This window comes from Aedes aegypti, chromosome 3, assembly GCF_002204515.2.
Source record: "Aedes aegypti strain LVP_AGWG chromosome 3, AaegL5.0 Primary Assembly, whole genome shotgun sequence".
In the NCBI taxonomy this organism is placed as follows: Eukaryota; Metazoa; Arthropoda; class Insecta; order Diptera; family Culicidae; genus Aedes; species Aedes aegypti.
In genome coordinates, this window is record NC_035109.1 from 346,060,836 (window position 1) to 346,075,792 (window position 14,957).

Below are 14,957 nucleotides of genomic sequence, written 5' to 3' on the forward strand. Positions count from 1 at the left end.
CCAATTCGAGTATATGTGAAATCTGTAATAATGAAGAAACTTTGAGTCATATTGTTAAACATTGTAAGTATTCATGTAAAATATGGAATTGGTTGAAATGTGTATTAACAAACAGGTTAAAACTAAAAATAACAGATCCAGACGAAATTTTATGTAGAAACTTTGGGAGTAGGAATTTCAAAATGAGAGCAGCGTTGTGGTTAGTTACGGAAACTATATCATTTAACGTAGATACAAAAGGAAATGGAAATTTAGAAGAACTACAACAAAGAATTAGATTAGTGCGGTTCAATAGTAGACAGATTTTCAGAAGACAGTTCAAAAATTTTCTAGATATATTCTAAAAATGTAATTATTCATAGTTTTAAATTCAAATAAACGGAAAAAAAAAAAACCAATGCCATATTCACACACTGTGGCAGATCGCTGTTTTCTACTGCCAAAACCACTAATACTCTGGAGGTTAGGTCCTAGCAAAATTCATTCTTCTGAAAAATTGTTTATAATGGCATTTTTGACAATTCTTTCGAAGACACTTATGCTCTATCATTGATGTCTATAGCGCTGTATGACACTCAATTATAAACAGCTTAATATTTTGATTTGGGCCATTTTTCGTACAAAAAAGTTGTCGAAAAATATTCTATTATCATATTTTTAAAGCTATTACTTTCTTAAGCTTATATGATTAACTGACAAAATTTTCAAATTTTATTATGTTCTTAGTAAAAAGAGTTCGAAAACAGTGTTTTACAAAACCTTTTAGACTCATGAAGCAGCAAAACCAAATCTCAATACGAATGCCAAATCCAAATGCAAAACCAAATCCGAAGCAATATCTAAATGCTACACCTAAATCAAAGGTCTTAGGCCTGGGATTGACCTTGGTTTTCATTCAGAAATTTGATTTGGCATTGAATTTTGTTTTGGATTGTAATAGGATTTGGGATTGGTCCAAATATAACCGATCCCAAATCCTATCAAAATCCAACACCAAATTCAAAGCAAAATTGAACTTCTCAATAAAAACTAAAGTAAATCCCAGGCCTAACCAAAAACAAAATCTAATTCCAAGAGCAAATGCAAAATAAAGTCAAATCCTAAGTCATAGCCAAACCAAATTTTATCAAAATCCAAAACCAAATCCAATGTCAAACTCAGTGCCAAATTCAAAACCACAGCCTCACAAACAACCAGACCCCAACTCCGAGGTTGAATAATTCAAAGCCAAATCAAAATCCAAAATCAACTCCTAATCCAAAGCATGAAGCCGAAGTCAAACCCAGAGCCAAATCTTAATTCAAATCAAAACTAAAGCCCACTTTTACAACCACAAGCCGAATACAATCTCATAGCCAAATTCAAACCCAAAACGAAATCATTTCAAAATCCAAAGCCGAATCTAAAACCAAATCCCTTTGAAATCCACTGCTAAATCCAAAATTCAATTCCAAATACAAAACCTATTGAAATACAAAGCCCTATCGAAATATGTAAAGCTGAATCCAAAACAAAATCCTACCGAAAGCCTAAAACAAAATCCAATCCCGAAACCTAATCAAATCAGTGTCCAATTCCAATCTAATCCAAAGCCAAATTCAAAGCAAAATCCAAAAAATAATCCAGATTCAAACTCGAATCTAAAAGTCAATAACGGCATCGGCCACGTCCTAACAGTCATCGGAGAAGGGAAGGAATGTTAGTTAGAAAACTGTTGTTACTAGAGACTGAGTATACCTCTGCATCTCCACAGTTGTCATGGAAAGGATATTGGATTAGTGGGGTAAAGTGGGGATTTAGAATTCACCAATGCACAGTGGTCCAGGAAGCAGTTTTACGCGGAAAGATGAATTTTGAGCTTAAGAATGAAACATTAGACGAAAACGGTCTTCCCCAAAGTTGTTTGTATTAGTTAGGCCCTTTTTTTGTGTTATTGGAAATAAGGGGGGTCCATATTTTCATAGAAATGGTCTATGAATGACTTTTAGAACTTAATAATACGCAAATTTTCGTGCAAAAATATTTATGATATCCACGTTAGTTCAAAGTTTATTGAACTTTTTCTGCTTTAAATCCTTTGTTTTTCAAGGCATTTCGTTAGAGTTACAAAAATAACTCATCTGTAATTTTTTGATACGATATACAATTTTATTTTGTCTTTTGAATGCCGTCAAATGATGTTTTTCATGTTTGCCCCAATCAGAGATACAGTGGGATTCCGTTTTTGGCAACAAAGTCGAAATTTTCAGTTGCCAAAATCGGAACCTATTTTTTAAATTTCAAAACTATAATTTTGTCGATGTTCCATCATAATAAAGGAACCAAATGATGACTAGACTTCCGAACGGCCCATTTCGAAGTAGATTTCCGTAGGATAGGACTATGTTATAAGTCTGAAGATTCGTCATATTTATTTTGACAGGCGTTCTACACATTTTTTATAGCTGAAATATCTTCAAGGATGTTTTATAAACTTTATGTTTACTATTTGTATACCTAGGTCATGTAGAACAATAATCGCATAAGTGACCTTTGTTTAAGAACAGAACAATAAGGTGTTTCAAAACTGAATGATTCTACTTAAGGAAACTTAAAGAAAAAACGGTTTCTATTTTAATCCCAAGCGTCAAATTTTAAAATATTCGATAATTTGAAAATGATTATTTTAAAATAAAAGTCTGGCATAGTAAGGTATCTGATATCAAATGATTGACTACAGTCAAAGAGTACATAAAGACAGCTGAAATCATTTGCTGTACCAATAAAAAACTATTATATTTTTTGGAACATAATATTGACAAAGCCTTCAATAAGATTTTCCATAGAAATGTGAGCTTCGTAGCCGTTAGGTCAGCGGCGTCAATCGTTTAGGCGTATTGTACTATGGAGTGTAGGTTCGATTTCGTGAAGGTTCTCCTCTTGTCGGCGGAATCTTTTCAATTTCAGGAATCAAAAATTCTATGAATGGTTGTTCCGTGTGTCCGTTGTATAATAAAAGTGTAGCCTTTGGTTTAAGATGGTGTATATTGTCTTTCAAATATGGATGAAAAATTCATCTGAAAAATATTACAAAATAGTATAGAACCCGTTTGTGTTCTATACTAGCTTGCTAAGAATCCACAGAATCTTACTTAGTATTCTTTGGATCTTATTAAGGAGCCAGATAGGAATTCACATCTACCCAAGAGCTTGCTGATAATTTTGAAGATAGTGCTTAAAATTTCAGGATTCCGATCGAAATTCTCAAAAGTTCATAAGGACTTTCCAGAGTGCCACTAGCAATCTCCACATTCCGCTGGAAACCTATTCAAAATCCTCAAGATCTTACCAAAAATACTTATTCAAAATACAATTAAGAATCCGCAGTATTCCTCTAAAAATTCACAGGCTGCCTTAGAAATCTTAGGAGTTTACAAGGAATCGACAGATTTTGCACAGCATCCACTATATACATTCTCAGGTTCCCGCGAGAAACCCATAAGTAATAACCGATATGAATTCCCAAATTTCGCTCAGAATTTCCAAGAATTCACTGAAAATTCTTAGAAGCTGATATTAAAAACAACCCCTAGACCCAGCCAGGGGTCACCAGGATCTCGTAAGGAACATTTAGATAATTTCATGCGGCAGGCATACTTGAATTAAATCTTGATATGGCACGTAGTATACTCTAACTTGAGTAATACTAGAATATAAAGTTGGATCGTTTCTTAAAAAAGAGATTTGCATCTTTTGCTGTGGTATGTTCTGCATAAGCAATTCATGTAATTCTACAATAAAAAGAACAGTGAACTGAAATGGCGAAACGAATTTGTAGATGAAAACTCTGTGTGATTTTTAGACTTTTTGTTCCTGTCCATGTTGCTTTGTTAAGAAAAGCTGTTCCAAATCTGAAGAAAACTGACTCTTACTAATTACAATTGTCTACCGGCATACTTAAGTGAGCTGGTCATAAAGCGTGAATGCCGGAGAAAAGATGTTGGAACTCTAGTTGATACTCATAGAGATTAATGACTTCATGAAACGTTGCGACTATACGGCCATATAGAATTATATAAGCGCATACGGTGCTCCTAGAAGTTGGTGACATTTTGAGAAATATCGGCGAAAATTGAACTCTGGTATGCGGTAAGCGTGAAGCTGGACTGCTTTTCAAATGACTAAAACAAACGACACAATAATATTTACAGAAAAATACAAATTTCAATGATATTGAAAAATGTTGCCAAAAACGGATCCATTATGTTGTCAAAATCGGGGGGTGCCAAAAACGGAGCATGCCAAAAACGGAGCGTGCCAAAAACGGAATCCCACTGTACTCACAATCTAAGTAGGCATGTTTTTGTGAGAAAAATAATAATAACTTCCAAACGGAAGGAAATAGCGAGTGTCAAAGCTCTATAAAAGTGTTTCATAGACTACTTTGATGAGATATTTAATTTGAAAACGCTAGCGCCAGAAAACCAGATTTCTATGGACCACCCTATGTCACCGCAGGTAAAAAGCTCTAAATCGGTCAATAGAGATACAAAAAATCTTTTTTGGCAAAATTTCTTGAAATTGAATGGTTTACAACTTTGCTGAAGCATATACAGTATTGGACAAAACATTTGCAACTTTTTCGATTTTCCATACAAAATGACCAACTTTGGTAAGCTATATCTCAGTTATTTAGAGACCGATTTGAATGAAATTTTGACAGAACATCAGACATAACTTGCATGTTCACATATATTTTTGAGTAATTTTTTCCAATCACAAGTTCAAAAGCAGCAACGGTTTGACTAAAGTCAATTTTTTGACGATTTTTTATAAATGACATAACTAAACATATTGAAGGAATAGCTTCATGGTATCTTCAGCAAAGTTGTAGATTTTAACGAGGTGAACAAGTTTGCTGAAGACAGTTTTTGTGTAGGGCTATCAGATTTTGAGTTAAATAGTTTTGAATTTTTCGTCGAAAATTACACTTTAGATAAACCGTTATAATTTATAAACCCATGTTTGGAAAAATTACTCAAAAATATATGTTAAAATTCAAGTTATATCTGATGTTCTGTGAAAATTTCATTCAAATCGGACGATAAATAACTGAGATCTAGCTTACCAAAGTTGGTCATTTTGTATGGAAAATCTAAAAAGTTGCAAATGTTTTGTCCAATACTGTATACAATAATTTGTACAAATAAGAAAGTTAATTACACCAATTCTTCGAAAACGTAGACCACCCTAATTTTCAAAAACACCGTACAAAGAGCCTAACTAATACAAACAAATGTTTCATTCTAAAGCTCAAAGTCCATTTTGACGATATTTTCCATACAAAGTTCATTTAAAATATATAAAACCACTCTTCATACACATTTTCATCGAATACGGTGGATTACAAACAAAATGTGTGCTTTCAGCCAAATTCGATAGCATTTCTAATAAAAAATACATTTTAAAAAAAATGTTGAAACATTTAAAACGCCAAATAACATATTCAGATTACATATTTCATCAATTAGAGCGATAAAACTAGTTTTGGCCAAACTTCATTTTTCATACCATTGTGCGTGCGGTGTACAATTCATGATTTTTTTTTAAATATACTTACTTCAGTAGACATTTTAAACGCAATACAATTCTTTTCTTATTGTTAATTACTGTGGAAATGCTGATTAGAGCACTAGGCTGTGATGCAGGCTCAGTCTAAGTTGGGACGCTAAATCCAACACTCAATCCATACCAAAATCCAAATCCAACATTAAAGGCAAATTCAAATACAAAACCAAAACCTTTTGAAATCTCAAGTCAAACCCATAGCCAACTCCAAATCAAGACTAAATCCAATATTTATCCGAAACAAAATCCATGTTCAATACCAAATCCAACTTCAAAGCAAAACTTCAAGGCAAATTCAGATCCAAAACAAAAATATCTAAAGCAAAAATAAATTTAGCGCTAGCCAAAGTCATAGCAAAATGCATAACTACTTCAAAATCCAAATACAAAGCTACATCCAAACACAAATCCAGAACCAAATCCTATCAAAGTTCAAAACCAAATCCTATCCCAGAGGTAAAGCAAATCCTAAGTCAAATTTAAATTAAACCCAAACCTATATTCGAAAGCAAAATTCAAAACCTAATGAAAAGCCAAAACTTAATCCAAAGCCAAATCTAAAGTAAAATCCAAAGACAAAGAAGACTCCAAAGCTGAAGCTGAATCTAAATTCAGAATTAAATCCAAAGCAAATTGAAAGCTGAATCCTATCAAAATCAATAATCAAATTTAATTTCAAATCCTAAGCAAAAACCATATCCAAACCAAAAATTAAAACCTAATTGCAGAGTAAAAACCAAAGCCAAATCCACCGGCAAATTCAAGGCAAAAAAAGACCAAAACCAAAGCAATTCTCTCAAAATCCAAAGCAAGGTCCAAATATATCAAAATTAAGAGTCGATTCCAAAACCTGTCAAAATTCAAAATCCAATCCAATTTTAATGTCAAATCACTGAAACCAAATCCTATCAAAATCCAAGGTCAAAGCGAAAGGCAAACTCAAAGTCAAATCTAGAACTACGTTCAAACTCAAAGCCAAATCCTATCAAAATCCAAAGTGCATACAATTCTACAAACCAATTCTGTATAAAATTCCAAATTTTTTCATATGACTGCGAAGGCCACTAAATTAAGTTTAAATCTCCATCAAGTACCGCAAACCGGGCAAATATTTTCCCATCAACGTCAAACAATGTTGGCGATGTTGATAACTGAATAGTCTGTGCCGCGGCATTTTGTCCAGCCGGCCCGGTCCAATCGACGGAACCTGTTGCGCGCATAGTTTTATAATTGGATCGCGGTGAAATGGGGTGACTGTCCAATTAAAAGACCGCCGACAGGGTGCGGGCGGGCAAAAGAAAGGGCTACCGACGCACCAAAGTGGTTTAAAGATTTAAAATATCATGCCGCTTTCCTAATATTTGACTGTTTTAGTCATTAAAAGTGGTTTGGAACATGATTTAAGGCAGGTACTCAGGTTTTAACTTGCCAACTCCAAAAATGAAACTGTGGTACTTTTTCACCTTCATGAAACAGTGCTGAAAAGTAACACTTTTCAATGCTGTTTTTATTTTCGGGAATAATATGTGTTGTTTATTCTTTTGATAAAAAGTGGAATTGCAAATACTATTTTTCTTTTCTAATCCACGTTTGTGTTCTGAACTTTCTGATATTGTGGATGAAAGTTTGACTCAGTTTTTCAAACTTCGGTCTTTGGCAGCTTTGCTGAACAACTGGACCTCTGTGCGCCTGTTCGATATTGGACTACGATAAATAACTCAGACTGATGCAGTCTCATCAAGTCTGATGGCGGAAGAAAGGGCTCAATGGAATGAAATTAGTTAATTTATGATAAAACCGCTCGCGTGGCTCGGAATTTTACGATGCCATGGCACACAATGGCTTTGGATTGGATATTTACGATAGGGACGGGATTGTTCGGCGTGCGGTAGATGTTATCATGTTGTGGGAGCAATTTAGATTTTTAATCGCTTCAAATTGGTTAGATCTGACAACGATATCAACACACTGCTCTCACTTGATTTAGAGTGGCGATTTCATCGCTTGAAGGCTTAAATTATGTTTCCCTCTCTCTCATAGATGAATCTACCTGCCGTGACGAGGATTTCACCTGGGTTAACAACCGTGCGGAAGCTCCGAAAGCTACGATCGATTCTGACCGCAGATCCACCTCTCATACCACTGTTGGAGGTCGATCAAGTCGTAGTCATACCCAAGGAGTCGATCAGAACTTGCCACGCAGTCCCTTAAGTCCTGTATTGTCTCCAGCAGGAGTTCTGGGATGTGGAAAACCACCTCGTCCGTTGACGGGAAGTCTCGACCGGAGACGTCATTTGGGAGCAAGTCGCCATGAACGGGACTCGAAAAGCCGAAGTACACACTCGCTTAAGGACAAGACATCTTCGTCCGAGCTTCAACATCATGACTCCCACTCAAGCAACCTGAGCTTGAACTCCAAAGGTAAACCCTCGAGTAAGCGATCGCCTTGTGGGAAAGGATCGAATGATAAGTTTTGGAATTTTCAAGAACACCTACACGACTCGGGAAGTTACAACAACTACAATAGCAGTGGAAGCAGTCATCACAACAATAACAACAGCCATCGACAGAGTCCAGGGATTTGGGAACCTCCACCACCGCCTCCCGTGTCCCATTGGGATCCACATTACTACTGGAATTGGAACAATCACCACCATAGCCGAGAGGAGTTGCGGTTGATCGACTATCATCGGAGACAGCAGGCCGAACTCTATCGGTACGGCAGCAATGGAGCGTTGAGCAGTACGCAGGACCTATCCTGCTCCAGTGGATGCTGTAATCGTCCTTATTATCAACCCCCACCTCCACCATGTTGCTCTTGCGAACATAGCCGGGCCATGTGGGGCAAAGACTGTCAGGTTGGCACCAGAGTGAGAACTTTTGCAAAGAACCGTCAATCTAGCGCTTTATATTAACCATATCTTATTCCTCACGAATGTTTCAACTGAACTAACTTCATTCCCTCGTCTCTTCCCAAACAGCGTCAGGACACGGACGAGCGGCTGCGCCGGTTGCAAACGGACAAGGAAGCGCTGGCCCTGCAGGTCAAGATGCTGACCGAGCAGGTCCAGACGCAGGGCACCAAAATCAGCGACCTGGAGCGGACGGTGAGCGAGAAGAACCAGCTCCTGTCCAATGCGGATGACCTACTGCAGCGAGTAAGCCAATTTGCCAAAACCGTTGGCATCCAGATTGACAAACAGAAAGTACCGCGAATTTCTTTTTTCTTTAGTTTAAAAAGTTTATCACTTTCTTACCTTTTTTATATTCTTCCCCTTCTTATTGTTTTGTCTCCGTTTGGATTCACTCTGTCACTTTCCCACTTTAGATTGCCATAGTTGTCTTGAATGTTCCAATGTTTCGTTGTTATAGATTGTGTAGAGAGCATCTAGCCCTAGAATCGCCCATTGCATCGTAGTAGAATGCATGTAGATGTTTTCAATTTAGAAATCATTAGGAAAAAACAATCGATATGAATTTTTATTGAAGTTTGTCAGATGGTTGCCACGATAAGTATTTTATTCCAAATTTCTTGCGCCAACAAACATAAGTCATACATTTGGATCATAGAGATCATAACCATCTAACAACGTCATTGGGGGTGCATGCTGTATATGTGTGTAGGTAGATAATATAGTAGATGTTCATACTAACCGGTTTTGTGGTGTACTTAAAATAGACAGTAAACAATTTGTACAACGTGTTAAACCTAGTAACCATTTCGATTCTAATATAGTTTAAAGTCAGTTCTACTGTCCATGTACGCATGTTAGCTGGATTTCTCATTCACTGGGACAATTATACGATTAAGGTCACTGAAAGATCGTGAGAAACTTGAAATATTACTTGAGTAGAAAAATGTTGCTTTATGACCACGATACTTCAAGATTTAATTAACAACGATCCCAATGTTCTGCAGATGCTTATGGACTAAATTCAGTACCGTAAGGCGGTGGTAAGAAATTAGTCCATAGACCAGATTTTGTTATTGCTTCCAGAGATATTCCAGACAAGAAGGTGATTGGGTATAAATCTATCTGGATTTTGCAACAAAACAGAACAAAATTCAAATTCTCGCTCTAATATGATTAACAAATCACATTTGAGTCCTAGAACAACTGTGAAAAATTTCAACTTGATGAATTCTGACGTTTTTTATTTGCAAAACTTAGTTTCCCATAGCAAATATCTCACAAGATCCTAGAAAAACTTCTCACAGGAGCTTGCTACTCTCAGAAGCTTCTTTAAGGAGCTTGGAAAAGCTTCTTTAAGGAGCTTAGAAAAGCTTCTCTCAGAATTTTTGGAAAGCTTCTCTCAGAAGCTTGGAAAAGCTTCTCTCAGAAGCTCAAGAAAGCTTCTTTCAGAAGCTTGGAAAAGCTTCTTTGCAATTGGATTAAATGGACAAATTGATGTGAAGTTTTGCGAAAAAGTTACACGTCTTCTCAGTGAGAATCGAACGCACGACTCCCTGATCTCTAGTTAGGGCGCGTAACCCCTACGCCATGAGAGGACTCATGAATATATATAGAAAGCGTTGTGTTTGGATGGGCATCTAATTCTTCCGAAAGTGGTGCACTTTGCGAAAGACGACCACGTGATTATTGAGCTGAAATCTAATTCTGGTTAACTTCAACGTTCATGAGTCCTCTCATGGCGTAAGGGTAACGCGCCCTAACTAGAGATCAGGGAGTCGTGAGTTTGATTCTCACTGAGAAGACGTGTAACTTTCTCGCAAAATTTCACATCAATTTGTCCATTTAATCCAATTGCAAAGTATATGTAATGTTTAGCTTTCGGTAGTTGTTATCTCACAAGCTTCTCTAAGAAGCTTGGAAAAACTTCTCTCAGAAGCTAGGAAAGGATTCTCTCAGCAGCATGTAACAGCTACTCTCAGATGCTTCTGAAGCCTCTCTCAGAAGCTTGGAAAAGCTTCTTTAAGGAGCTTGGAAGAGCTTCTTTACAGAGCTTGGAAAAGCATCTCTCAGAAACTTGGAAAAGCTTCTCTCCGAAGCTAGGAAAAGCTTCTCTCAGAAACTTGGGAAACCTTCTCTCAGAAGCTTTAAAAAGCTTCTCTTAGAAGCTTGAAAAAGCTAATCTCAGAAGCGTGGAAAAGCTTATCTTAGAAGCTTGGAAAAGTTTCTCTCAGAAACTTGGAGAAGCATCTTTCAGAAGCATAGAAAAGCTTTTCTAAGAAGCTTGGAAAAGATTCTGTCAGAAAACTTTTTCTCGGAAGCTTGAAGAAGTTTCTCTCGGAAACTTGGACAAGCTTCTCACAGGAGCTTGTAAAAGCTTCTCTCAGAAGCATGGAGAAGTATCTCTCAGAAGCTTCTTTTAGAAGCTTGGAACAGTTTCTCTCAGAAGCATGGAAAAGCTTCTCTCAGAAGCATGGAAAAGCTACTCTCAAAAGCTTGGAAACTTTCTTTCAGAAGCTTGGAAACTTTCTTCCAGAAGCTTAGAAAAGCTTCTCTCAGAAGCTTAGTATAGCTTTTCTCAGAAGCTTGGAAAAGCTTCTCTCAGAAGCTTGGAAAAGCCTCTCTCAGAAGCTTGGAAAAGCTTCTCTCAGAAGCTTGGAAACGCTTCTCTTAGAAGCTTGGAAAAGATTCTCTCAGAAGCTTGGAAAAGCTTCTCTCAGAAGCATGGGAAACCTTCTCTCAGAAGCTTGAAAACGCTTCGCTCAGAAGCTTGAAAAAGCTAATCTCAGAAGCATGGAAAAGCTTCTCTCAGTAGCTTGAAAAAGCTTCTCTCAGAACCTTGGAAAAGTTTCTCTCAGAAGCATGGAAAAGCTTCTTTCAGAAGCATGGAAAAGCTACTCTCAAAAGCTTGGAAACTTTCTTTCAGAAGCTTGGAAACTTTTTTCCAGAAGCATGGAAATGCTTCTCTCAGAAGCTTAGTATAGCTTCTCTCAGAAGCTTGGAAAAGCTTCTCTCAGAAGCTTAGTATAGCTTCTCTCAGAAGCTTGGAAAAGCTTCTCTCAGAAGCTTGGAAAAGCTTCTCTCAGAAGCTTGAGAAAGCTTCTTTCAGAAGCTTGGAAAAGCTTCTCTCGGAAGCATAGAAAAGCTTCTCTCAGAAAATTGGAAAAGCTTCTCTCCGAAGCTTGGAAAAGCTTCTCTCAGAAACTTGGGAAACCTTCTCTCAGAAGCTTGGAAAAACTTCGATCAGAAGCTTGAAAAAGCTAATCTCAGAAGCATGGAAAAGCTTCTCTCAGAAGCTTGGAAAAGATTCTGTCAGAAAACTTTCCTTCAGAAGCTTGAAGAAGCTTCTCTCAGAAAATTGGACAATCTTCTCACAGGAGCTTGGAATAGCTTCTCTCAGAAGTTCTCCATATATCTCTCAGAAGCTTGGAAAAACTTCTCTCAGAAGTTTGGAAAAGCTTATCACACAAGCTTGGAAAAGCTACTCTTAGAAGGTTGGAAAAGCTTCTCCCAGAAGCTTGGAAAAACTTCTCTCAGCCACTAGGAAAGGATTCTCTTAGAAGCTTGGAAAAGCTTCTCTCAGAAGAGTGGAAAAGCTTCTCTAAGAAGCTTGGAAAAACTTCTCTCAGAAGCTAGGAAAGGATTCTCTCAGAAGTTTGTAACAGCTTCTCTCAGAAGCTTCTAAAGCCTCTCTAAGAAGCTTGGAAAAGCTTCTTTAAGGAGTTTGGAAAAGCTTCTTCCAGAAGTTTTGTAAAGCTTCTCTCAGAAGCTTGGAATAGCTTCTCTCAGAAATTAGGAAAAGCTTCTCTCAGAAGCTTAGAAAAGCTTCTCTCAGAAGCTTGAGAAATTTTTGTTCAGAAGCATGAGAAAGCTTCTTTCAGAAGCATGGAAAAGCTTCTCTCAGAAGCTTGGAAAAGCTTCTCTCAGAAGCTTGGAAAAGCTTCTCTCAGAAACTTGGATAAGCTTCTCTCCGAAGCTTGGAAAAGCTTCTCTCAGAAACTTGGGAAACCTTCTCTCAGAAGCTTGAAAAATCTAATCTCAGAAGCATGGAAAAGCTTATCTCAGAAGCTTGGAAAAGCTTCTCTCAGAAGCTTGAAGTAGCATCTCTCAGAAGCATGGAAAAGCTTCTCTAAGATGCTTGGAAAAGATTTTGTCAGAAAACTTGCTGTCAGAAGCTTGAAAAAGCTTCTCGCAGAAACTTGGACAAGCTTCTCACAGGAGCTTGGAAAAGCTTCTCTCAGAAGCATGGAGAAGCATCTCTCAGAAGCAGTGATGGAAAGTGGCGAACATTTTTGTTGAACTGGAACAAAAACAAAACCAAACGCTCCCGAGCGTCAGCGCGCTGGTTTACTCGCATCCGTCGTGCTCCCGAGTAACCGAAGCTAAAAGTGATTCGCGAACGTGTTCGGAGCTGTTCAGAGTAAAATTGTGTTTTTGGGAAAAAAGCTGCTTCCTCTCCAAGATTTATGTTTTCCAAGGGTTTTTGATTACAAACTAGTAGTTAACTGTCGACTTGATGGTTATGCAATTAATTTGTCTGCCAGAACCATAATAAATCACAACTTGCTCGGTCACTCGCGAGTAAACGTTCCCGAGCTTGATGCTGTTTTTTTTTTTTTTTTGACATGTTCTCCCGAGCAGGCGGGTGCGGGCTTACTAACACCTAGCTAATTCGCGAGTCTGTGATGTTTGTTATGCATTGGTATACACTCGTGAGCTGCTTTGTGATGCGATCTTTTCCAGCACTGCTCAGAAACATGCAGAAGCTTCTCTCAGAAGCTTGGAAAAGTTTCTTTCAGAAGCTTGGAAAAGACTCTCCTAGAAGCTTGGAAAAGCATCTCTAGAAACCTTGAAAAAGCGTCTTTCAGACGCTTGGAAAAGCTTCTCTCATAAGCTTGGAAAAACTTTTCTCAGAAGCTAGGAAAGGATTCTCTCAGAAGCTTGTAACAGCTACTCTCAGAAGCTTCTAAAGCCTCTCTAAGAAGCTTGGAAAAGCTTCTCTCAGGAGCTTGGAAAAGCTTCTCTCAGAAGCTTGGAAAAGCTTCTCTCAGAACCTTGGAAAAGCTCCTCCCGGAAATTTGGAAAAGCTTCTCTCAGAAGCTTGGAGAAGCTTCTTTAAGGAGCTTAGAAAAGCTTCTTTCAGAAGCTTGAAAAAGCTTCTCTCAGAAGCTTGGAAAAGTTTCTCTCAGAAGCTTGGAAAAGCTTCTCGTAGAAACTTGGAAAAGTTTCTCTCAGAAGCATGGAAAAGCTTCTCTCAGAAGCATAGAAAAGCTACTCTCAAAAGCTTGGAAACTTTTTTCCAGAAGCTTGGAAATGCTTCTCTCAGAAGCTTGGAAAAGATTCTCTGAGGAGCTTGGAAAAGCTTCTTTCAAAACCTTGGAAAAGCTTCTCTCAGAAGCTTAGAAAAGCTTCTCTCAGAAGCTTGGAAAAGCTTCTCTCAAAACCTTGGAAAAGCTTCTCTCAGAAGCTTGGAAACGCTTCTCTCAGAAGCTTGGAAAAGATTCTCTCAGAAGCTTGGAAAAGATTCTCCTAGAAGCTTCGAAAAGCTTCTCTCAGAAGCTTGGAAAAGCTTCTCTTAGCATGGAAAAGCTTCTCTTAGAAGCATGGAAAAGCTTCTCTCAGAAGCATGGAAAAGCTTCTCTCAAAAGCTTGGGAACTTTCTTTCAGTAGTTTGGAAATGTTATTCGTAGAAGCTTGGAAAAGCTTCTCTCAAACGCTTGGAAAAGCTTCTCTTAAAAAACATGGAAAAGCTTCCCTCAAAAGCTTGGAAACTTTCTTCCAGAAGCTTTGAAAAGCTTCTCTCAGAAGCTTAGAATAGCTTCCCTCAGAAGCTTGGAAAAGCTTCTCTTAGAAGCTCGGAAAAGCATCTCTCAGAAGCTTGGAAAAGCTAAACTCAGAAGCATGGAAAAGCTTCTCTCAGAAGCATAAAAAACTTTTTTAGAAGCCAAGTTTCTCTCATAAGGAAATTTTTTTTTGGAGACTCGGTGTTCGAAGAAGTCTATTGGTGGACAAAATTTCGTTTTAGACAATCGATATCTCATAACTAAAATGGAAAAGTATATGGATACAGGTCTGTTCGGCAAACTTGTAGCCAATATGTCAAAGCTTTTCTGAAAAAATTGTTTACTCCGCAAAGGTCGAACTTCTGTCCCAGCTTACTCAATGTAATAGCAATCGAATCATAGCCAGACAAAGTGCAGTACATAAAAACTGTTCTTTATAGTAGTTCTGTAGCAAGAAGTAAACCGTAGAGAAGCTCAAATACCATGCATGAAATGCCCTCTTAATACTAACTTCCCTTCTCCATTAAGACTCAGATCAAAAAATCAATTAAGACTAACAACTTACTTTTTCTTGCCTTATTTTCGTCTACTATTATACTAATCTGTTCAACTAACTTAAATTAAATAGAATTCTGATTTAGTTTTAGAACAAGTG

General features: G+C 37.5%; 1 protein-coding gene across 12 annotated transcripts in view; it reads left to right on the top strand.

The window, feature by feature from the left end:
• Positions 1-14,957, top strand: part of LOC5566064 (liprin-beta-2) — a 398,826-nt gene that overhangs the window by 362,035 nt on the left and 21,834 nt on the right. For 6 of the 12 annotated variants that reach the window (XM_021855567.1, XM_021855568.1, XM_021855577.1 and 3 more), the window contains 2 exons: positions 7,648-8,477; positions 8,589-8,813. In XM_021855567.1, the coding sequence (XP_021711259.1) occupies positions 7,648-8,477; positions 8,589-8,813 (1,055 nt within the window). The remainder of the gene's footprint in view (positions 1-7,647; positions 8,478-8,588; positions 8,814-14,957) is intronic. The other 6 variants (XM_021855572.1, XM_021855573.1, XM_021855570.1 and 3 more) reach the window with 6 other exon arrangements.